Source organism: Cupressus sempervirens, chromosome 3 (assembly GCF_028749045.1).
Source record: "Cupressus sempervirens isolate cs-2001-9-10 chromosome 3, ASM2874904v1, whole genome shotgun sequence".
Classification (NCBI taxonomy): domain Eukaryota; kingdom Viridiplantae; phylum Streptophyta; class Pinopsida; order Cupressales; family Cupressaceae; genus Cupressus; species Cupressus sempervirens.
The window spans coordinates 125,601,269-125,627,528 of record NC_143120.1 but is presented as its reverse complement, the minus strand read 5'-3'; the positions used below and the strand labels follow the sequence as shown (position 1 = coordinate 125,627,528).

The following is a 26,260-nucleotide window of genomic DNA, read 5'->3' as shown; positions in this document are numbered from 1 at the left end:
TGCTATATATTTTTTCCCCTGCAATATGAAATATAACACAATTTAGAAGCAAGAACTTGCTGTACCAGATTTTTATCAGCAAATGCAATGGATTGCTACAGTATGAGTTGAAGCCTGAATTGAACAATTCCTTTCTTTTTATGAATACTTTGATATGCTTCTGGAAGCAACTGGGCGAGTTTTATTTGTGTGGGTGATCACTAAGTGGATTTTGCAGATGTCTGGTTTTAAACTCAATTTGTCATCAGAGCTTCTTTATTGTTTCTAGGGCAAAGTATATTTTTCCAAGGTTGCATGGAGACGGAGGTACTTGGAGACTAGTATTGGTACTAGTATGGCTATTTAGTAGATGGGTGTACTAGGAGACACTGCTAGTGTTTCCAATATAATTTAATTATTTATAGAAAATCTAAAAATACAGTAGAAGTAATGATATTTAGAGACTATAACATGAAAATTCCCTACTAACACTGAACTGCCCACTCATTTACATTGTTGGAATTGCTCTTAAGTTTGTAAAACTCAAAATGATGTCCAAAACCATTAGATCTTTCACTGGTAAAGAAGAAAAGTCTCATGGAAGTGTCTAGTACGGGAGACATGTCCCAGTCTTTGGTACACATCTTGGTGGATTGGGGACTCATCTCCGTGCAACTATGTACATTTTACTAAATGGAAAACAAAGCATGAAGCATGGATTAGGGCATGTTGCCCTTAGTGGATATCAACTCTTTCTTATCTATTGTATATCTTACTATGGGTGTAACCATTGAACTTTTTTTGGGTGCTATTCTACGTACCCCAGGGACATGTCCCCGCCTAAAAAACGAAGGTTTCCAAAATGAGGACGTCCCCGGGATGGAAAGACGGGTATGGGATGTCCCCCCACCGTCCCCAAATAGGCAAAAATTGCAGGAGACATCCCTGCTACTTGGGGATGTTTGAGAGAAAGGAGGCGACAAGCTGTCCTCATTACGGAAAGAGACTTCCAAACATCCCCCGACCATACCAAGGACGGTCGGTTGTCCCTAATTTTTGCAAAGCAAAAGCAAAAAAAAGTAAACAAAAAAACTTGAACATGATGATGAAACTTTATGGCTGCCCTCTAGCCTTTGGGCATATTTAGTCTTTCAGATTTTTATGATATTTTTCACTTTTGTGCACATATCTAGATGGCTTTCAAATGGTGTATGTTAAGGTTCTTCAATGTTTAGTTGACATGCTTTGTGCTTAGTTTCATATGAATGACATGTATATGTGCAAAATTTAGTGTATACTTTAAAATTTTCCTATATATATATATATATTCCCCCCTTCCCTAAAATCGCTAAAACATTTTGCCATCCCAGAAACCCATCCTGAAAACTTGGGGGAACATAGGTGCTATTAGATATCCGTAAGTGTTGTCTTTCTGTGATTACAGATGTGTGAATATAAAAACATGATGTTTAGAATCCAATTTGCATCACAACTGTTGCACGGCAGTCCTTGACAATGTAGACTTGTACATGTCAGACCTCAGGAGTACGAATAATATTCATTGTGATGAGAGCAGTTGTTTGCCTTTGTCTTATGCGCTTGCCAAGCATGTTTCTTATATTTATTTAGTACTTGCTTCCTGCTATTCACTTTTCATATCATTGATGTACTTATTTGAGATTCTTCCTCTAAGAATATGTATTGTGATCTGAAAGTTGCACCTCAGAAGTCTCCTGGCCAATATCTGTTATGGAGTATATATATGTTTTGTAAATTGTTATGTACTTCGCAAAATTTACATTGTACATGAAACACTGCAGAACATTGTACAATGGTTAAGGACTTATCCAAAAGATATCTTTGGTGGGCGGTTTGTGAGGGGTGTTCAGAAATATATCTCTAACAGGTTTTTCAATTCCTATTTGACAGTTGTTTCATGATTTCATCCTTTGACTGTATTTTATTTGCAATATTCTGCTGTGTAAATTAATGCCTTTTCAGGAAGGAGGCATTGGGTGTAAGGGCAGAAATACCTCGTGATATTGCTTCAGCAGCAAAGGTTGGATTACTTCAAAAATCCACAAATTTATACTAAGTGTTTTTGTACTGAATGTACATTATATGTCGAATTCACTTTTAACAAGAAAAAGTTGTAGGTGTTGTCAATTTTGAATGAAGCCAACAATCTGGAGAATTTGATACCTTTTAAGGAGTTCTATAATCATGCTGTGTGTGATAATACAAGTTTGAAGGTATAATCTTCTCCAACATTTACTATTGCATTGAAATTTCTTTAATCATTGCTTTATCTCATATAGAGAAAGCTAAACTTTATCTTATTCAATTATTGAATTACATTCTGATAGTTTACACATGTATACAAATGCAAGCGGTTTGTGACATCAGATTTCCTTATTCATTTAATATTCTGTGTACTTCTGTTGCTGCTTAATAAATATGATTCACTGGCAATATTTGACATGAATTTTCTCTTGACTATACACACTATAACTGAATTCTCTGTTACGGAATATCAAATAATGTTTCTCCTTTTATTGTATATTTAAACCTGCATAAGCGCCGACATTATAGGATAATGGTTGAAAGGGATGGAATAGATTCAGAACAATTGATGGACACTGGGAATAATGTTTTCTGCACCAGGATCTTTGACAAGGATGATCACATAGCTAGGGTATATCCTTCTTTATAGTCAGAAGAAACCAAAGAGCACAAAGCTGATTCCAAATTTCAGCCCAAACACTAGGATGAAGGGACACCTATTCAACCTGCAGAAAGAAAGGGTGGATTAAAGCCAAGTTCCCAAATTACAAGTTTGCATCTGAATCAATTTCCCACCTCATTACTCAATGTTCAAATCCATGGACAAGGGATATAGTATTTGCAGATGGGCAAGGGTGATCTGCTATGTGACAACAAACTAGTGGATGTGTAATGTCCCATTATATTCCTGAAGGCTAATATGGTGCAAAAAGGAATTAAAATTAATTATCTACTATAATTACCAAAAATTGAATTAAAAGGTAATATTATTAATAATCAATTAAAAGCGACTTTAGTTAAAGAGAATAACTAGAAGTCGCTAACAAATAGCTTTGCAGGGAATGAGAAAAACTGAAAATAATTATTATATAAGAGACTGGGAATTGGAAGAAGGCATGATTTTGGATTAATAATTTATTATATTCATTTTGGTGTTTTCTCAAAATTATTCTTGAGATGGATACACGAGGATACCATTTTCAGCAGTGAAAGACCCACTCTAAACGGACTTGAAGGAATCATTCAGATTTCTCTGTTGGTTAGTAACAGAAGTTTTGCAAAAAATCATGAAGCCTTGAATGAAGGCGAATTTCAGAGACTGATGATTCACTATTGAGAATAAGCTATTTTTGGAGGTATTTTGTTACTCTTCAAAAAACATTTAATTGGACATAGGTTTTCAGAATAATATTATGACGACTCCAAATCAGGCATTTATTTGTGGGAGTAATGCCTGAATAAAGAAAATAAAATATTATTTTTCCTCAAAAACAAGAGTCCCTTATGAAATCCAAAATTATTAACTCATTTTATGTAGATTATTATGGTTTAATATTCAATTTTGGATATCATAATCATGGGTTTACTTTGGAGGTTTTGGTGACTATATATACTATAAAGTGGACAGGTTATTTGATATTGGAATTGGTTTGTTGAGTTTGGGTAGAGTTGCTGGCTATATAAATAATAATTGTCTCACTTTATTCGATTACGGAAACAACTACCTTTTAACAAATTGATAATATTTGCCTTGCAATCAACATTTTAAACATTATGAGTGGTCGGTGCAAAAAATATGTTCACAGCAGAGTTTTTCTCTCATGCAATTTGAAGCCTCTTAATCGAATGCTATTTCGGTGCTTTGTTGAGTCATGCTCTTGAGTCAATACTACTACTCATGAGCTACTTCCCCCAAATGCAGTATAAGATTTTTGATGGCCTACTCTTCAAGCATGGGCAAATAGCAACATATATCCACTTTTTGTAGCCATGACCTTGCTGTTACGCTGCTCAGTCCATCAAATTGGGCAGTGCGATCTTCCTCAAGTGGTGCTGGATATCTTTTCTATCATGCCCTTTCCTCGGATGATCTATTGCTTTCTTCATTTCATAATAGTGCCTTAAAGTCAACTCTGGATGGATATCAGGAATTAGGTTGAAATGTGTGATATCATTTGGCTTCATCTTCCTCAGACTTATGCTGCTCCTTATCCCAAGTTAATTTTGGTATCCTTGTCCAGGAATTTAGCGCTGAAGATCCTTGAGCTAGCTGAAATTGGGCTCTTTACTTCCCTATAGGTCCATCCTTATTTGAGAAACTTCCACCCTTGTTCTGATCAAACTTTCAAGAAGTTGCACCATCTTTCCCATGAATCTCTGATTTCTTTCATATACTCTTAGGGATGTTCCTTCTCCTTATCCCCCTTAGTGGTTGTCTTCCTTCTTTCATGCTGCTGGCAGTGTTGTTTTCTGACATTAATAATGAACCCAGAGCCAGGCAGGTCAGAGGATTCTTAGATCACTTAAAGTTGCAGATTCAAATTTAGCTAAAATATTGTACAACTGAATTATTATTGCCCAACAAGGTAAATTTCATGATTAGAAATACTAGATATAGTTTCTCAGTTCCAAAAATCAATATTCAAATATAGAACGCTTGAATTGAACAGAGATAATGATTACATTCAGAAAATTGAAATAATTTAGTGATTATTCTTCTGCAGACACTGACAATATGTTTACCTGCCTAGATTGTATAGAGTTGTAGGCTTCACCAGGTTCAGGATTGATTTTATTTGGTCTGGGAGAGTGCCTGGCAATCAATACCCCTCTTACTTTGCAGTTGTTGAAGACACACCGCAAGGTAATGGTGCACTGTCTCTAACCTTTCTCAACCCTTCTGATTTTGAGCTGCTGTCTAAAATCCTGAATTGAGTCTTGGCAATTACCCCTTACTTTGCAGGTATTGAAGACAAACAAGGAGGTAAGGCTGCACCCTGTCTCTGAACTTTCTCTACCCTTCTGATTTTTGAGCCCGTCTCTAAAATCCTGGATTGAGTAATGGGATAGGATGCATTATTTCCAGATTGCTCCTGATATAGGCACACAGAAGTGGCATCATTTCTCCAAGAGTTGGCACAATCTGAGCTGTTACCACAGGTGCTTGAACTGATCAATAGTTACCCTTCGATGCTTGTGAACCCTGTTATCTTCTATTGAATCCTTTTGCAAATTATTTAAGCAAAATCGTGGATAAGTGAACATGTGAAATTCTTAGAAAATTGACGTACAAGTGAAGGGGTTGTGTTAATGGCCTTGATTTTGATTTTCCAACAATCCTTCGTGCACAGCAGCAAATTTCCAAATCCTTCAAGAATTCTTGTTCCAAATGGAAGAACTCCTTACACAGGCATTACATGCTAAGTTAAGAGAATAATTGACCTCAAGTTGGCTAACGAAAACAATCAAAACAAAAATAACTTTAAACTAACTGCCAAAACCAAGCAGGTCAGTCTAACAATGATTTAGGAAGTAATTGTATTTATTTTAATTTTCCAATTCATTAATCTAAAAACAAGCACACGTGGGGTTCAATAAAACACTAGACAAGACTGACTTCCTCAATTCAAATCAGAGTTGTGACAGTTTTTTCCATTTTGGCTACCTTCTCTGGAAACGACAAGAATCTATGCTTTATCTTATCTTTGGCATGGTTTATTCAATGCAATTAATTCGGAAATTATGCTCATATCTTTAAGTCACTTTTCTTTACTTGGAAAATCTTGTTAGTACTAGGAAATGCAAAGTGGGGATGATGGCTGGGGGAGGGGGAGCTGTGAATCAGTGTTGCCACAGATTTAAACAATTTCACTACCAATCTGCTTATTTTGAAACATGCAAATGAAATAACCATGTACTAACAAAGTAATTCAAACATTCATACATGCAACACTTGACACGAGTATTTTTCACATGGAAACCCTTGGTTAGAGGGAAAAACCATAGTGGGAATTGTCACCCACAAATCTTCACTACTACAGTAATCAAGTTGCCCTATTAAGAGCTAATACATCCATCCGGTTAGGGTTTCAACTAGATAAGTGTTTACTGTACTGGGTAAAGAAATCAATGCGTACAAACAATAGATGAGAACAACAGAACTTCTTCCTTTATTCGCATATGCCAGAACATTACATTATGCTTGAGTGATGATTTACAATGACCCAAGAGGGTGTATAAATACTTTCTGAAGAACCTTCCCGAAGGGGTCCGTCGGTTACATGACAATTACCGAAGGGCTTGTCGGCTACATAACAAGAACCTTCTCGAAGGGACCCATCGGCTACACAATATCTACTGACAACTTCATCCCCCCCAAAAGAAAACGTCGTCTCCAAATGACAATTACAAAATATCTGAGATGATTAACAAACAAAATACATTAACTAACTAACTACAACAAGATAAATCTGCTTCAGTCACATCACTTTCACATTTGTCTCGTGCCTGCACCAAACTGGTCTCTAACCCACGTTCCATCTGCAGCATCTGCTAACACAATACTGTCTCCTTAGTTGACCTTGATAGCCATCCGTGTCGCTTTCTCTGTTTCCAACTCCTGGGTACCTTGAGCCAAGCGTCGCTATACTGCCTCCAACTGGATGATCAGCTCCTCTTGAGCTCTCTATGCATCCACCAAGACAGCCTCACGTCCAACACCTACTCCAAGTGCCTTTGGTACACAGACACTCCATGCCTACAGCAGCTCCAGGTCTCATCAACTGGTCACACTTCCCACGACTAATATCCGCAACGACTGGATGTCTGTGGGGCATCGCCCCTAGCGGGGTCGAGGGGCAGTGCCCCCATGGGGACCAAATCAGCACTCCGAAACCCACACAAAACTGAATGGAACACACTATTTTTGTGATTTTCTGCTGATCCCACACTATTTCTGGCAACCTCTGATGTTTTCCCCTCCCTTTGGCATCATCTGTTACGACCTCTCTTACTAGAGTACGGAATGCCTCAGATGTTTTTGAAGAAAGCCGTACGGTGCTCACAGAGGATTTAACCTTCGAATCCGTATAGCAGCAACATAAAACTTTAACCTTTGAATCCGTATTGAAACAAAGCCGTATGGTAGCACACAGGCAACTAATTCTTCAAAATCCATATGGTGTCCAATTAGCCTTCAAAGTCTGTACGCCACTCAGAGGGAAAAATTTGTACACCAAGCTATACCAATCAATTCGTACATCAAGTTCACCGTACGGTGTCCTTCAGGACACCACAAGCTGCCGTACGGTGCCAGCTAGAAGATGCACCTTTCAAAATCTGTATGGATCAAATAGTTAACTTGAAAATCCGTACAACAAATTGCAAAATCTGTACAACAACCTGGAAAATTTGTACAATAGACTGGAAAGTCCGTACGTCAAGCTGGGAAATCCATAAATTTGCAAAATTTCAAATCCATACGCTACCTCCTTCCTTGTAATTTCTGTACGGTGCTTGCCATTTTTAAAACTTGCCATGTACTTGGAAGGTCCTACGATGAATGAACTTAAAAGCCGTATGGTGACTTTCACTCTTTTTTTTTTCTTTTTTTTCCCTTTTCGATTAACTCTGTCCTTACTTATCTTACATATGTACAGTATTTACACTTGGAAGGCCATACAGTGAATGAACTTAAAAGCCGTACGGTGACTCTTTCACTCTTTTTTTCTTTTTTCTTTTTTTGGGGTAAAGAAATTAAGGCGTACAGATAATAGAAACAGAAACAGCATAACTTCTTCCTTTATTCGCATATGCCAAGACGTTACATACAGATCAAGTCCCCGGCAATGACGCCACATGTTTACTGTACTAGGTAAAGAAATCAATGCGTACAAACAATAGATGAGAACAACAAAACTTCTTCCTTTATTCGCATATGCCAAAACATTACATTATGCTTGAGTGATGATTTACAATGACCCAAGAGGGTGTATAAATACTTTCCGAAGAACCTTCTCGAAGGGGTCCGTCAGTTACATGACAATTACCGAAGGGCCTGTCGGCTACATAACAAGAACCTTCCCAAAGGAACCCATCGGCTACACAATATCTACTGACGACAATAAGAGTGTTAAGCCTTGTTAGAATCTTTACAATTGAAATCTGTTAGGATCTACCCTGTTAAGGGATTTAGAATCACCTGGTTAAAGGATTTCTACTTAAGACCTGTTAAGGGCGACCTTGTTAAAGGGTTTTGCTTGTCAACCTATTAGAATCAACAAGTGTAATTTGATCTGAATGTTGCACCTATTGCATGACAGATCCTTTATGCTCTTGATCAATTCTGTCCTCTAGATCAATGTAAACACATTGTACTGCAATTTTATTTCACAATTTTCGCATCTCAACACTTCAACTCTCCTCGAACATTGGTCTAACATCACCTTTGTATTGTTCTTTGAGGTGGTGGAAAACCCCTTAATGTGTTTCCATAAGCTAGCCAAAAAATCAATTGAAATCTTATGAGCGAGAACTAATACCTTTAATTTTGTGCCTTCATGTCTGCCTCTTCAGACTTATCCATTCACTTTATCGATTTCATTCATAAACTATATCGGTTTACCAAATCATTCCAAGTAAACTATGTTAGTTTATTGTCTTCCACTCTATTACCTGTAAACCTTAAGAAATCCTTCCTTCCTATCCGTACTTAGTAAATATTATCCCATAATCACCTTTAAACATCTCTAATAATCATATCCTGCAAGTCATTTCTCATAATTGATCAAAACATTCATTTGTGCATCCAAAATACTCTAATTGACCTTCTTTACCCAACTCATCCAATACTTAACTGTTCCAAGTCTTTGATCAATCCCGTCACTACTATAACTAATTTGATGCTTGTAGATCACTAGGTTGCTAACAATGACAACACACAAATGGTGATCTAACCAAAACTCCTATCTAAACTTACTATAAATCATCATCATCATGCCAATAATCTCCCCCTTTGGCATTGTTAACAACACTTGAGAAAATTTGACTAAGTGTATGAATTACTGATCCAAAATGTCACTTTCATTATTTTTCCTTAACACACTATGCCTATTGAGGCTTAATACTCCCCCTTATACTACCTGGTATACAATCTCTTAGTAACAAGATTTCCTTTTTTTTCCTACTCCCCTTTTGACAACAATGAAAAAGGTGTATATGACTTGTGAAATTTTCAAAAATGCTTTATCAATGGGGGTTCAAAACCTCTTGAGTACCCCAACAAATTTAGTCTTCAACACCTGTAAATCAAAGTCCCATGCCTTCTTCAGTTTTTCTACTATTCATATATGACTCTTGATTTATATGCCAACTCTAGCAATTCTAAGACATTTTCTGGTTCCTTAAGTCCTCTTTGCAGAATATCTGCCTTTCGAATAAGTTGACTTTGCAAATCAATTAGATTGCTGATACTCTTTTCTTACTCGCTAAAAAGTGTTTTGAGCTTATGATTTATCAAACTTACTAATGCTCCAAAATTGCTTGCCAATTGTTTCATAGAATGAGAACTTGTTACTAATTGCCTAAGCTCCTATTGAACTTCATGCCTTGTCTTGTCAATATCTCTTACCATGTTTGTGTAGTCACTAACAATAGTTAGTATTATACATCTTTTCTTAAATGCTTCCTTCAAGTTGTTAACTCCAAGAGTCAATGCTCGCTTATCCGTTACAATTTTCTAAGCTAACATATGAGAGCTACTCTTCTCATACTTTCTTTGAAGACTTTGATTTGTAGCTTTGTCTTAGCTTTTCATTTTCTCTCCTATGATTGCCACCAATGACCTAATTGTTCATTAGGTGTTGCTCTCTCATCAATATCCACATTTTGTACAATATATGCAAGTATGCCCCTTGCCAACTAAATGATTTGTTGCTCGCCCTTCCTTTGATCTCTTTTAGATTTGGACTTGATAGCCATTGCCATGTGCATCATTTCTTTTGGCATCTATATTGATGAGCTCAAGGTGTTTCTTAGGGACTCCTCGCTCCCTGAAGATGACTGCTACTTGCACCAAGTTTTGATCTCCATCCTCTTCATTGATGATAGAGTTCTTATGACCTCTCATAATGTCCTTTAGAGACTTCTTGACAGTCTTGTGCTAGCTTGTTGTGAACTCGAGTAAGACTCGGGTCATGGTCTTCAATTGTTTGGAGACATCGCATCTCCATTTCTCCTTTTAGGGCTAGGAGATTGAGATTACTTCCTCATATACTTATCTTGGGATCAAGTTTTTTGGTCCCTATTTTAGTGTGAGATCTGCGATTTAGCCCAGGGTTAGCAAAAGGCTTGGAACCCTTGCCATGTTGGGGAGATAGTGCTTTAGACACCACTTTTAGGACACTTCTTCTAAGTTGTCCCTTCGAGGCTCCCTAGTTAGACCTGCAGTGCTTTATGGTTCTATGGTGTGGTGTCCCTCCCTCTAGAACTCAGATTGGGCCTTGATTGAGTGTATTTAGACGCTTTTCCTTCAAAGTATTATCAGATGTCATTGGTCCACCCCACAGTATTATCTTTGCTATGTTTGGTGCACATCCCTTCAGGCTTAGGGTTATCTTTGATTTGATCTGGTTTCTTCACCGTCTTCGTGGTTTTGCGGACTTTGCGGATGGTCGTCACCGTTACTTCTATCTAGCCTATTGCTCATCTGTTGTTGTTGCCAACTCCAACACTACCACCAGAGCTTACCATTGGTATGCTCAGGCTACTACACTGTTGAGATCGATTAAAATCGATATTTGACCTTATCCCCCCCCTTTGGTTCTCGTTGGATGCTCCCGGGAGCTCACATCCTTTCCACACAACAAGAGTTGATCAAGCATGTTAGACTGGACATCTGCAGATGTTATATTCACACGACCTGGAGTAACTTCCCTAGAGGGTTACATCCACGGATGGCCTTCTATGTTGAACACGTTTAGATATCCACGATGAGATTTTCTCGCACCCAGGCTATTTCTTTCACCATTGGAGAAATGCCTTGCGTATCTCCCTAGGTTTCTTCCATGTCGGTTCTCATAGGCTGCAGATTCAGACTGATCAACACCTTGATAGAGAGGACCAGACGTGTCATTTATGAACTTTCTGCTAAGGTGGAAATAGAGACCCACTTCATATTTTAGTGCCACATACACTATAAGATCAGAGAGAGATTCTACAATTTTTTCAAAGAGTGCTGGTCCCTCTCCACTTTTTTAGTTACACGGATCAGTGGTGCCTTGCGCTTTACCTTTGGGGGGTGTCGCAAATCCGCAACCACACTTTGCAGCTCTTTTTCCCGAAGAACCAGGCTCCTAATCAGCTTATCACGACATTCTTCTCGCCCTTGCCTCTTGCTTAGGGTAAGAAGCAATCACGTTGTAATCCTACCACTTGTCACTCCAGGTTTATTAGAGTCCATAGCGAGTACACTTGGCATTGTTACTCTTCCAATGGTTTTCAAAGATAGACTAGGCCCTTAGTTTCCCTAGCTTGTACTCTTCGATTTTTGACTTCTTTCCACTGAGGAAGGATTCCTAGTCCTTGCCTCATTGGTCTTCTCCTCTTCTACTTTCTTTCATGTCTTTAGCTTGCTCTTCTCTAGACACCGTTTGATGCTCTTGTTCTTTGATGTCTCCTTGGTTGTTAGCTTTGAGTCCCTTAGACCCTTTTGTGGTCTCTTGATGGACTTTAATATATTTATCTTATCTTATCTGGAGTCATTTGGCTCAAACCAATTGTCCATTTGATCTCCAAAAGGTTTTCATCATCAATGTTATATTTCAAAGTAGACAATCCCTTTACTACTTGTTCCTTTCCAATGTCACCTGTATCCTTCTTTGCCTCACTTTCCTCTTGTTTGGCCTTTTCTCCTCTCATTTCCTCTGCTTGAACTAGCACTTCTTGCCTGATCATCCTTTTTTCTTTCTTTATTGGTTGCCTCTTGATTTGTATCTATTGTTTGTTCCCTGACAACCATATTAATAGTTGCGTCAAGCTCTTTCATAACTTGATCAATTCTAGCCATATCAAGAACTTCCATAGGTTCCTCGTATACCTATTGAGTGCCATCCTCATCTACTGTTACCTTTACACCACCAACATCCCAACCAAATTCAACATGCGTAACCTTAGTAGGTGTTTGTTCTAACAAGTCGTCTTCATCTTCCTCCTCCTCTAATTACTCATCCTTAACTTGCACTTGCACTACATCTTCTTCCTCTATCTTGAAAAACTCCTTTGTTTCCTCTTTAACTGATCTTGTGTTACCATAAAGAAGTCTGTTTAACCACTTCTTAGTCTTCAATAGTGGCCTTGTTCGCCCAAGTATTTCCTCCGTCTCCTCAAAGGGTAACTTCAGTTGGAGATTCACTAGTACATACTCTATTGATTCTATCTCTTTTTTTGCTCCTCTCCATCTATCTTCCAATTCATCATAAAAAGTATTTGGTATTTGACCTTGCATCTTAATTAATGCCTTTCTTAAATTGTTCATACTAAAGACTACTACATCTTCTAGCCTTTTATACTCATCTTCTTTGAAAGAATTGTAAAGCCTTTTAAGATTTACATGTATTTCCCATTTCCCAACTTAATTAACAATTTTGCCTACAAGGTTATACTTACCAATTTCTGCTTTTATCTCCTTTATAGTTGGTGATCCAACTACTCTTGATTGTCTTCACTAGCTCTCCTCTTTTGTTGTTCTACCTTAGATTTAATGACATCTTCTTTGTCTGATTCAACAACTTTCTCCCTTTGTGCTTTTACTTTCTTCCTTGGTGTAGTTGCTTTTGTTTGTTATCTTTCCTTTCTTTTCTTAGTGGGCTCAAACTTATTAGACTTAGCATCCTTGCTTCTTCTATTTGTGTACACCTTCATTGGTCTCCTTTTCTTTCCTTAGAGTTTCACTCCTTGTTTGTCTCCTGGTAGATGCTTTCCTGGTATAGACAAATTCTTCTTTCTCAACTCTTGTAGTACCTAAAGTACTGGCCTCTTTTGTTGCATGTTTTGCTCAGGTCTTAACTATTGCTTCATCTATGAAACCATGCTTTAGAGTAAATTGAATGACCTTCCTGATTTCTTCTCCATTATTGGCTTAGTAAGCATCCTATGTACTTCCATATCTTTTTCATTAAATGTTGCAGACCACGGTGTGTTTGGATCTCTTAGTTGAGATGGCACATAATTGTAATGTTTTAAGGGAAAACTCTATTTGGAGGTAAACTCCATAGTTTGTAGACTTGGACTCAAAGAATACTTGACAAGCCCAAAATTTTGAACTCAGAAAAAAATCGGCATATACTGGACAAAAACTCAGGGAAAACTCGACAACTCAGATAGTACAAAAATTTAAAATCTCTTAAAGAAACATATATTATTTTGTAGAATACAATTACAAAATGTATTAAATTAGTAATTGACATTTCAATAGAGAAAATGTGTAGTGTAATACCACTAAAATGATGTGAAAAATGCATCTAATCCAATGTTTTCCTTGCATCAACATTTTTACCTACATTCTTTTATATCTATAAATACGCAAGAGTTAAACATGAGAGACTTACCTAGCAAAAAAACTTGGGAGTACTCGGCAACTGTGAGAGTACTCAGAGAGTTTGCAAACTATGGTAAACTTTGTCCAGAGATGATTTCTGTCCCTAGTTGTTTCTGTCTAGAGGTGATTTTTTCTCGAGGTGTTTTGTGTCTGGAGGTGATTTCTATCCGGAGGAAATTTCTAACTGGAGGTCTTTTCTGTTTGGAGGTGATTTTTGTTCAAAGATACTTTTCATCTAGAGGTGTTTCTATTTAGAGGTGAATGGACTTGTGCGTGTACGGTTTATGGATTTGTTATGCATGTACGGTCTGAAAAAAGGGTACATATGATGACTAAATTTGGGTGTACAGTGCACAATATGGTTTGTACAATGCCTAGAATGTAATCTCTGTACAATGATAATGAGGGTTGTGTAGTACGGAGATGAGATTGGAGGTCGAGTGGTGGGCACTAAAGCATATTGTGCGCTTGTACAAATGATCAAGACTTCACCCAATCTCCAAGTAGCTCAATGCCCAAAGTGCAGCTTTACCAAGCAATTTTAACAATCACCAAAAATAAGAGAGAGAGAGAGAGAGAGAGAGAGAGAGAGAGAGAGAGAGAGAGAGAGAGAGAGAGAATTAATTTTGTCACAAATATTCCTCCAATTTGTAATAAAATGATGGTGCTACAATTTGCCAGATCCAAGTGAAGTAATCCAAAGAATGGAATAGGGCGAGGGTTGAGTCCCAAGTAAACTGGAATAGCCAAGTAGGGAAGACCTTTCACTTCTAAAAAGACGAAAAAACACAGAATTCCAATAGGAATTTGCAATACAAAGAAAAAATCCAAATCACATACCTAAACAAGTCAACCTCACGGACGTAAATACCCCATCGAGGGAGAAACTTAGTACTGATAGGAGGCATGACCAATACCTACCCAAAAAATTAAACAAAAATGGTTATGAGATATGCTAAATCAATCGACCCATAAAGGTTTTAATAATTTTTTTATTTTACGACAGGAACATTACAATCCTCCAGTGCCAAAGTTTGCCTGTCCTCAAGCAAATGCAACGCTGAATGCTCAAGAATGTTTTCACCCTCCCAAGTGGCATCATTGAGTGGTAAGTTCTTCCCCATAAATCAATGATTTCGGTAGGTTTTGACATAAGTTTCCCGTCTTCATTAAGAGGTGGAAGATCTGCGGTTACGGTGATGTTCTGTAACACAACTTTCTTCAAGCAGGATACATGATAGACGTTGTGGATGTGGCTTCCCTTTGGTAGTTGAAGCTCATAGACAATTTCACTAATGCAGGGAGTTACACGATAAGGACCATAAAAATGCAGCCTCAATTATTCCTTTCCTTTTTCCTTAAAGATGATTGTTTGTAACTTTGTATGGCTACAGTCTTGTTGAGTGGATATTTTGCAACCTAGAGTTTGGTTAAAATCCAATCGCAAAAGAGGTAGACCTGGCATAGCCTATGAGACCAAGTCTCTCCTAGATTAAATGGAAGGCTCCCCCTTCTCATCGTTCCTTGGATCAACTCAAGGTAAGCAGGAAGTTGAGAGATTTTCCAAAGGGTGTTACCAATATTATTTCCTCTTAGTTTTCAAGAAATTATCTAGTTACCCGCAGAGTGAGTAATGGGCAAGATTAAATCTCTAAACTACACTTCTATCTTATAGTTAGAAACGGTGATACCGATAAATCAACACCAACTTAGAGGTTGGTTGAAAGTGTACAAATTTGGCTCTAAGTCCTGTTTGTCTAATTTGTAAGAAAAATCACTACTATTGGGGCACAAAGACTTCTAAAAATAGATGATTTCTATTCTATAACTTATTTTCAATTCTAATCTATTGTATAAGGAAAAACCTCTACCACTGGGGCACAAAGACTTCCAGAAGTAGGGAAATTCTAATTATGTTTTGTGAATTTGAGAAGGTTATAGATGCTACAATCAAAGCTCCTAGTCCATGTATCACCACAATCACTCTCAATCAAAGCTTCGGCTCCAATTGCTTCTTACTTCACTATGCTCTATTATTGAACACACAATAATAACATGAATTAAAGACAATAGGCACAAATTACAACTAAAGCTTCTAGTTTGCTCCATCACAATCGGTTCCAGTCAAAGCTTCGGATGCAATTGCTTCTTTTATACACTTTTCTCTCAAATTCGAACTACACAATCAAAGTTATGCTTGCACAAGTTTGGTAGAGCTTTTTTGCATACAACAAAAGATGATTTTTACAATGAGGGGGCATTCCTTTATAGAGGCAAAGGAGTTGAGAAAAGATGGAGGAAAAAGTGGGAGCAACTCAACCAACTTTGACCTTTTCTAACTAAACGAGACAAATTATTGGATTACATGTCATAATGACATGTAAATTAAATTACTTGTTTTTATGCAATTCATTCTCTCCAACTATAAACATCGAAACTAAAGAAGGAAGAAGACGGAAGAGAACTAAAACAATCTTAGGGATTGTTTGGAAAGGTGTTGTACTTGATGATGCAATCTTAGATGATTATAGAATTGGAGTTTCTGTATTTTTCGTGCCACTGCATTAACCTTGATAATCATGGTGTTGCAACTTTTGATAGCCTTTGACTTTCTTTGATGAATTGTCCATTGTCATTTTAAAACTTGATGTGATCAAGCTTTTTTTTGTTCGAGAGTTGTTGTGAACTCTCCTTTGAAGATTGACACATTCTGGAATCTCTAACACTTTGAAACTTTATCAATGGTCTTCGAATGTAAACTCAAAACAACTTTCCATTAGCACAATCCTTTTTTTCTGAAGCAAAGTGATTGGCACATTCCCACACAAGCTCAGGTTATCAGATGACCCTTGGGAAAATGGAGACCAAATGAATTACTACTTTCTAAGGATCAAAGCATGTCTTCTTGACGAGATGTCTTTGTTCTTTGAAGAAGTTTTGACATATCTTGAAGAGTGCAGGGCAACATGAAGATGAAAACATCTTCGAATGAAAACAACTTTGAGATTTGAGTTATAATGATGAAGCCATGAGGGATGAATGCTAAAGTATGGATTAGATACTTATGGAACACATATGAGGGCTGGAAATGAACCGGAAAGCATATGTATTTGAGTGAAAAAGGTCAAAATCAAACTCTCAAGGGTGAAATTTATGTGGGCAAAGATGGGCTTTTGTGGGTATGGCCAAGAATGCAAGTTAGTATGCATATGGATGTGTGCAAGTGGCGACTTTGGTGTTTAAGAAGTGACCTTCTACCAAAGTGGATGCTCTGGATGCAATTACATGTAATCATGACTTTGATGTCATGTAATTAGGTTCGAAGGATGAGATTACATGTAATTGGGTTTGGAAAATGGATTTATATGTAAGTGCATATGAAGGATGAAATTATATGTAATTGAGGATGGAGAATGAGATTACATGTAATTACTCTCAATATGTAATTGCATATCAAGGAAATGGACGCAATATGTTTTGACACGAATTTGTGGGATACAGAAAGATGTGATGCATATGCATGGAAAGGTGGAAAGTGAAATGGATGCAATATGCACTTGCATTCTTGGGAAAAATTCTTCAACTTTCTTCAAAAACAAGCAAGGAAACAAACAATCAAAACAAAAACATACCCCTTGCTTTGACTCAAACTTCACAAAATATCAAGTTGCTCTTCTGTATGCAATTTTGAAATTGGAATTTGGGGAAATTCCAAACATGTTGAAATGAAGGTTTTCATCTTATTTAAAGGAAAAGTGCACTTTTCATGGCATGTCTTTGGACAAATGTGAAATAACAAGCCATAATATGCAACAAAATAGCAAAATAAGCATGAATTAATGAGCAAGATTGAAAATGTCCACTTACTTGGAGATCAAAGAGCCAAAATAGCAAGATTTATAAATTTGAAGACCAATTCTGCTCCAAATCCGGATCCACAATTAACTAACTTGACTCTTTCAATCTTGCAAGTGATGGATATTGATGAGCACTGTATGAAACATTTTTGTATGCAAATGCCAAAAATATGATCTTTAAACCCCCAAATGCAAAATGTTTTTGATGAAATACATCTACTAGGACTTTTTTGGGCAAAAAGGTGCCCCCCAAGTGTATGTAAATGGGTCACTTTTGACAAGAAATGGAAAAAACGTGATTTGCAAATGGATATGCATGAATCAAAACTCAAAAATGGCCCTTCCTAATGCATATTTATGGGATGGAAATGTTGATTTCTGGGCATTTTTTAATCAAAAGCGTGCCCTTTTCAAGCAAAAATCTGGGTCGTTTTTGCAAAACGTGGCTCATATATACATATATATTGGTCATTTTTTACTTGTGAATGCAAAAACTTCCCCAATTGATAAAACATGGATCCAAAAGCCAAAACATTAAAGAAAAATGCAAAAAATGTGGATGAAAAATGCAAATTTCTGGGCATTCTTAGCAAAAACGTGGTAAAAAATTGGATTTATATGAAGATTTTTTGAATTAGGAAAGTTAAAAAAGGGTTCCTCACATGCATTTGCATGTGGTGGAATGCAAAATTGGGGTCTATAGATGCATTTGCATGTTTTAAGTACATTCATATGATGGCTGGGAGTGCAAATTGTACTCTCAAGGCCTCATTACATACTTAAATATGTAATACATGACATGTGATTGGACGTTTTTGGCTTTGGAGTGCTAATACAAGGTGTTGAAGGGTGATTGTATGAGTTTTGAATTCAAAATTGGATTCTCCAAGACACATGATATATGAAATCCATTGGTTGGAAGTGCATTTACATGTAAATGGACCCTTAGAAGTCCATTACATATTTCAAATATGCATTTACATGTTTAAAATCAGACTCTAAACATGCATATTCTATTTACTTGTTCTAGTGCAAATCACATTCTAGAAGGGCATTTGCATGTTTTAAAATGCATGGGACTTGGTCTCTTATGCAAATCACACTCTAGAAGTGCCTTGGCATATTTTAAAAACTTGTCAAATTAAGCCTTTAGAACAAAATCATAGTCTCTGCAGGTCATTGCATATTCTAAAAAGACTCAAATATGCAACTCCCACTATAGAACGCCCATGGCATATTTCAAGTTACATGAATTTACAATGTACATGTATAATGTTTTTTAAAAATGCCTTTTAAGTGCAAAATCGTGGTCTCTAGAGGCATTTGCATATTTACATGTAAATGGGTTGAAAGACATGTAAATACACAACTTAAGTGATCAATTAAGCACATGTCTAATTGATTCTTGAGGAAATATCACTTAATTGGGTCAAAAATAACATTTGCATAATAAAATTAACATATTATGACAAAATATCATTTCAAAAAGTAATATTTAACTTTTATGTTTTAAATAAAACATAAAGTTACTGCAAAAATAAATAAAACTATATAGTTAATATAGTCACTTAAGTGAAAAATTTAACAACAACTCAACTTAAAAATATAACATAAAGTTCTCTATAGTTACTTTAAGTGATAAATTTAAATGATGAAGTAACTAAAAAACATAACATAAAGTGATTTTATATTATATTTTTCAAAAAGTTAATGTCCACATTAAAATATAACATGATTTATTAAATCATGCACTTGCACCTTGAGAGTCCACTTTTAGTGTACTAAAATGATCATATCTTTTGATTGCCAACTTTGATTAAGCCCTAAAATAGATCGAATCAAAGGGAAAAAGCAAAACCAAATGACTAAAAACTAACAAACACACACTAAACAATGAGAAAAAAGATGTTTAGGGCTTCAAAAATCAAACATAGGACCAACAAATTAAAAAGACTTGATGAAAGCCTTCAGTAAACGATTTCATTATATCAATTGGAGTCGATTGGTTAATCAATGTTATCCAATTAAATAATGAGCTTATTCAGAGAAATGCAAAACTAAGTTGAAATTTTTTTGTACCTATTAGCTACATTTTGTGGTGACAGAATGCAAGACAACAAGTCTGAGATAGACTAGGTCGCCCATAGATCTTTTGCCGATTTTACACCCTCTGCAAATTTTACTTCAAGAATCTCATGATGTCCTATCCTTCCTGTAGCCAGTTGCCCTAGGTGCCCAACTGTCGATCAAAATCATGTCCACAAATGAAAAGGGCTCATACCCATAGAGGCTTTTGAGAGGAGCCATCCCACTCGACATGTGATACGTTGTATAATAACAATATTCTCTGAGATGCAGCCATTTGATCTACATCGTTTCCTGTACTGAAACATAGTTCCGGAGGTAACCTTCCAACCATTTGTTCACAATCTTGTTTGTCTATTACTCTGATAGTTGTAGCCAGTACTTGGTAATAATTTTGTTCTCGCCAACTGAAATAATGCCATCCAAAAGGTATTGAGAAATCAACCATCTCTGTCACTAACAATGTTTTGGGGTAACTCATACAGGCGGAAAACTTCTTTGAAAGATAAGTTGGGCACTTGTGTGGCTTGGAAATTTGAGATGGCAAAAAAGTATGTATACTTTGTCAACCGATCAACTACCACAAAGATACAATCCCTTCTATTTACCTTTGGAAGTCCAATGATGAAACCCATAGAGATGCTATCTCACTTTTGTTTCGGAATTGGCAAGGGTTGTAATAATCCAGCGGGTAAGGTGTGTTTGGATTTGTTTTGCTGGCATATTGCACATTCCCACACGTATTGCAAGACATCATCTTTAAGTCCCTTCCATGAGAACTCTACCTGAATTGTGTATATGTCTAGCTTGTCCTACCAATGGTGAGGCATGCATTTCCTTCAGGATTCTCTGCTTCAATTTGGACTTGAGCACTAAATATATCCGATCCTTGTAGTAGATGATGTCATCAACCACATTATATCGGTCATCCCGAGTGTCACCATCCATTTGCTTGGATGCAAATGTGTTTTTAGAGTATTCCACTAGTAAGTGTGCTTTCTAATCGGCTGAAATATGAGATAATAAACAAATGGCAGGTTTTCTCGGCAGAACATTGACTACCACATTATTCTTTTCTTTCACATATTCAATGTCGAAATCAAAAGCATGAATCTTACCCATTTTTGTTGACTCTCCTATGTTGTGACAACAAGGGATGCTTGAGGGACACACAAACACCCCCCTCAATATTCTGGGAATGTTGGAACGTCACTGCATTTCCCACGGTGAGAGCAAAATATGGTGGCACCACTAGGGAAGCCAAAACTCCATCGCTACATCCCATGTGCTTCTCCATTCCGGGCATCCTGAAAATTTAGTGGGCACATGTCCTTAGGGTACACTGATTATATATCTAACCACAATTTTCTCTTTGTTTAGTTTTGATTTCATGAATTTGGGACAAAATATACCATGATCCTACAAAGGGACATTACATAAACTTGAACTCCCCGAAGGCAGTAGTCAAGCCGATGAACTGTATTCTTATGTCAGTAAACACTATATTGTAGCCAACGGGATTGTAGTTAGTATCCGAAAGGTTACGTGACGGTTGAGTCACCCCTTCGAGAAGTATATTTACATCGTCCAAATGGATTTATCAATCATCATTGTAATTGGAATTGCATATCGGCTTATATGAATAAAGGATCTTGTTTTGTGTTACATTCTAGTCTCTTACTGTGATAAACATCCGTTTACCTTGTATGGTAAGCATTTGGCGCCAATGATGTTGTTAGTAAAAACTATATTGCAGCCAACGGGATTAGAGTTAGTATCTGAAAGGTTGCGTGATGGTTGAGTCACCCCTTCTAGAAGTATACATACATCATCCGAATGGATTTATGAAACATCATTGTAATTGGAATTGCATATCGGCTTATATGACTGAAGTATCTTGCTCTGTGTTACATTCTAGTCTCTTAATGAGATAAACATCTGTTTACCCTGTACGGTAAACATTTGGCCCCGTTGCAAGTTGAACCTGGTATAAAAGAGGTGTTATAAAGATTAATTTCGAATTTGCTCAATAAGGATAGGAATAAAATAAAAGACAAGGATGAGATACACACAACATGGGAAACATTAATCCTCACACAACAGGCGAAGCGAAGGCAGAAGTTTCAACAGCTCACCAATGGGCACCGAATTGGTGGAGCATGGACTGAGGGAGTGCATTCGCCTAGCAAACCGAGGAGTGCCGAGGACTTGCTTGAGGAAACATGACAGAGATTAAATTTGGTAGAAGAGACAAGGGAGGAGTTCCTAAACATGTATACATCAAGGGTAGAGAATCTGAATGGAAGGGAAGGAACCCGTACGGCTCGAGGTGCCAAAGGAGCATGAGCGTGGGGTGAACTCTTCGTTCCCAATACACCTGACGGACAAATACAAGTTGAGAATTGAACAACTTCACTTGTAGAAGACCTCTTCACACCACAAAGTAACACGGTTGTCTGAAGTAGCACGATTGTGCAGAACAACACGGGTGCACAACAAGAACCACAAATATAGAAGAAGTTAATAATGGTAGGACCAAAGGAAAAATTGCCAAAATTTAATGGCGATGGGACAACCGATCCATTTAGACATTGTAAAACATGTGAAACATTTTGGATTGTGAATGGTGTAATAGATCAGGATGATTGGGTCCAATAGTTTCCAGCTACCCGAAAGGGTGTAGTGATCAATTGGTTTTTAGACACCCATCTAAAGAAGTTAACTACACAGCTAGATGTCAAGAAATAATGTATAGTAGAGTTCTGGCTACTTCGGGATGATAATGAGATATTAGCAGAAATCTACAGTACCAAACAAGGAAAGAATGAAATAGTCCGCATATACACGAGGAGGCTAAAGGAGCTGGTAGGAAAAATCAAAAGCCAGCTAGCGGATGGGTTGAAGAAAAGATGGTTCGTCGAAGGGCTACAACCAATACTCAGTAAGAAGATGAAAATTGTACCTCCAACATCATGCGTTGATGCATATAACCGTGTGATGGACTTAGAAAGTGAATAAAAAATAGGCAAAAAGAAGAAAGATAGATCATCAAACTCAGAAGATGCATCCTCTGAAAGTAGCAATGAGGAATCAAGTAAAGAGGTTCTGGCACTTCAGAAGGACATGCTATATATGATGAAAGAGTTCAAAAACATGAAAAAGAATCTCGGTCAAGTGAGAGAATGGGAATTATGGTGTACGGATTGCAAGAGGCTGAAGGAGCTGGTAGGAAAAATGGAAAGCCAACTAGCAGATGGGTTGAAGAAAAGATGATTCGTCAAAGGGCTACGACCAACATTCAGGAAGAAGATGAAAATTGTACCTCCAACATCATGCATTGATGCATATAACCATGCGATGGACTTAGAAAGTGAACAAAAAAAGGCAACAAGAAGAAAGACAAATCATTGGACTTAGAAGATTCATCCTCCAAAAGCAGTGACAAGGAATCAAGTAAAAGGTTTCGGGCACTACAGAAGGACATGCAATGTATGATGAAAGAGTTCAAAAACATGAAAAAGAATCCCGGTCAAGTGAGAGAAGGGGAATTATGGTGTGCGGATTGCAAGTAGGAGGGCTATACAAAGGGCTCCTGTCCTAAGAACCAATTCTGCAATATCTGCAAAATTGCAGGGCATTCCACCAAGGATGTGAGTTTTACGATCTTAAATAAACTTCATCTCCATCTTTTCAATGTTGAGATAAATATCCACTATAGTGTGCAAACAGTTCATACCAAGAACAACATCAATACCTCCCATGTCCACAATATAAAAATCTCCCTTAAATGCATAATTGTTTAGCTTCATGGGAAGCTAAGTAATCATCTTGTTACACTTAAGAGTGTAACTATCAACTACCTTCTCTCGAATGTACTCGATTTCCTCTATTTGAATGCCCCTCTTGGAGACCAATCGTGAATCAATAAAAATTATGAGTAGCACTGGTATCAAGAAGAAGAACAACTTGCTGCCTTGCCAAGAGACCATCTAACTTGATATCTTCCTTTCTCATGCTAGAAAGGTACACTACCTTAAGATTGGAATCATCAATACCTTGAGCACTATTAATTGCTCCCTCGTGTCTCTTCCTCATTATTTGCTGGCTGCTCTAAAAAATTAGAACTCTCCTTGTCATCATAGAACCACTCCATCATCCTATTTTTACCCTTAGGCTTCAAGGGGCAATCATGCTTTTATCATAAGAACCCCTACAATAAAGACAAAGTGTCCTCCTCCTTAGATCATTAAGAGTCTCTTGATATAAACGGGCTGCTATAGGTCTTTTAGAATCAGATTTATCATCCTTCTTAGGGGCTACCTTATTGACATATGATGAAGTAGAAGGTTTGGAATCGAACTTGCATTGTGGGGTAGACATCTCTGAGGTCCTTGCCTTTTTCATAGCTTCTTGTAACGTAGGTGAATCTAGAGACTTAACCCACCCTCTAAGAAGCTCAACTAGTTCCTCAACAAATAGCACCATCTGTCTTCTCTCTAAAATGTCATACACATTCACAGATAAGCGCTAAAACTTGTGGATGAATGCCTGAAGACCTCGAGTCTATCTCAACTGTGTCAACTCACGAAAATAAGTCTCAGGGTCTTTCCTACCAAATCTATGTACTAGTCTATCTACAAACTCTTGGTCGGAGACAATCTACTCATGGGTCAATGATACTAACCCATGGTACCCCTAGTCATGGGCTATCCCATCCAAGTGCAACACAATAAAGGGAATGGTGTCCTCCTCTGTCATGGGAGTCAAGGTCATCTTGTTGGTAGCTTGCTTCAAGTCATTTTGTCTAGGCCTCTTTCTCATGTCAAGTCCATGGTTACCTTTAGTATCCTCTCTCTTTTGTGTTAGGAATCCAAAAAAATTCAAATTCTGCCTAGTGGCTTGTGGTAAAGCATCTCACTTAGAATTATGGGCCACCACATCATCAAACAATGGTATAGCCTTAGTTTTAGTACTCACCGCATCCAACTCAATTTTTAGAAAAGTAGGTCGCCATGGCCTATCATATGTACTTGTATGATCAACCCTATCATCTACTTTAGACCTGTGAAAGCTAACTGAAACGCTCTTGATACCTCTATCTCGACTACGTTCTCTAGGGAGAGAAATGTGCTACAAAGTCTCCGATAATTGTTACAAAAGATTAGCAACATGGTGCTGGCGATGTGCAAAATCTCTTAGTGTCTCCCTAACCTCTCTATCAATGTTAGAATTTGTTCAAGCATCCCTGTAATTACCTCAACCACCAGAACCACTAGCATCTCTGTTACCTATAGTACCAAATTGAATATCCTAATCACCCTCACTTAGTGGTGAAGTCCTCCCCCTGTGAGTGTAATAAACTCTAGGTCTAAAACACTTTGCCACAATGAACCTAGTACCCTATAGGATGGTAGAGAACTGGTCTGATACCACTGTAAAAAGTTGTACTGGCTCACTTCAATTTACATTGTAGAATATATTTTTTTGTGTTTTTAAGTTTTGCAATTTCTTGGTTTTTTGAGGATATATGCTTTCTTTTTTCTTTTTTAGAAAGTTAAATGCTAAACTTAAATGCAAGAAACAAATAACAAGTCATTCCACTTAATCTGCAATTAAACAAAGAAAAACATTTACAATGCTTTGGCAACATGCAATGAATTGAATAATTGAAAGAACCTAGAATTGATGGGTGACATTGAAATGACAATTTGCCGCAAATATATGTAATTCCACACCACCTTGTAACCAAGCACAGCTCCTAGTGTTAAAACTCTGCCAGCATATGGTGAATCACAGCTAGTAGTTGGGAAAATGCTGCTAGGAATCTAGTCACCGCTCTCAAACAAAATGTGGATCATTAACAATGATTGCATTATGTAATGTCCAGCTCCCAATACATGTAAAACCACAGCGACAAAGTCGCCTTGATGGCTGTAGGAAAATTCAAAGCTAAGGGGCAATTTGGTATCCAAACTCTTGTTGGGAAAACATCCAGACAGCCTTTTGAATTTTCAGATTGATTCCCAGTTCAATGCTCACCAAATAAGGATCGAATTGCAGATAGTCGATATACAATTCATTGGCAATTTGAGCCAATTCAGAGTGCAATAAGTTTAGAGGAAAATTCAGGCTTCCTCAAAGCTTACACCAAAACTATCAGTCTCCAATTTTCATAAAAACAAATGCAATAAGTTATGGTTCGATGTCCTTCATGAATGCATTATATAACAATTTTAAAAGCCAAAGCTTCTTCCAAACACAAGACACCATTTAGCTTCTTGGAGACACTTTTCACTAATAGAGCTTCAACATCACATCATCAAATTATAACAAGGAACTCATAAAGCTATTCATTTAGTTTTACTTAAGTAATAACTTGTAATATTCAACTCATTAATGAAGCCCTATCAAAGTGCTCAGGGAGCTTGGACTTAGGGTGGCACAACTGCACCACCAAAAATAGAACCTCTGGTCATCTGACATACTACAAATAGCAAGTCGCTTCAATTGAGACCCTCAAATCTAAGTGTCAGCTCACAAGGGCCGTGCAATGATGAACTGACATCGCCAAGCCTACTGGAACCTACTAAATCAGGGACATTACATTGTAACCTAAACAAATCTCTTTGATTGGGTTGGCCCTCGGGTGTTACACTGATTATATCCCAAAAGCCTATATGTA

General features: G+C 37.3%; 1 protein-coding gene across 5 annotated transcripts in view; it reads left to right on the top strand.

Moving 5' to 3' along the window:
- Positions 1-26,260, top strand: part of LOC149565101 (uncharacterized) — a 339,748-nt gene that overhangs the window by 209,428 nt on the left and 104,060 nt on the right. For all 5 annotated transcript variants that reach the window (XR_016361996.1, XM_089818649.1, XM_089818648.1 and 2 more), the window contains 3 exons: positions 1,800-1,885; positions 1,981-2,038; positions 2,136-2,231. Coding sequence is in view for 4 of the 5 variants with exons in the window: in XM_089818649.1 (XP_089674775.1) it covers positions 1,800-1,885; positions 1,981-2,038; positions 2,136-2,231 (240 nt within the window). In the remaining variant the exon portion in view is untranslated. The remainder of the gene's footprint in view (positions 1-1,799; positions 1,886-1,980; positions 2,039-2,135; positions 2,232-26,260) is intronic.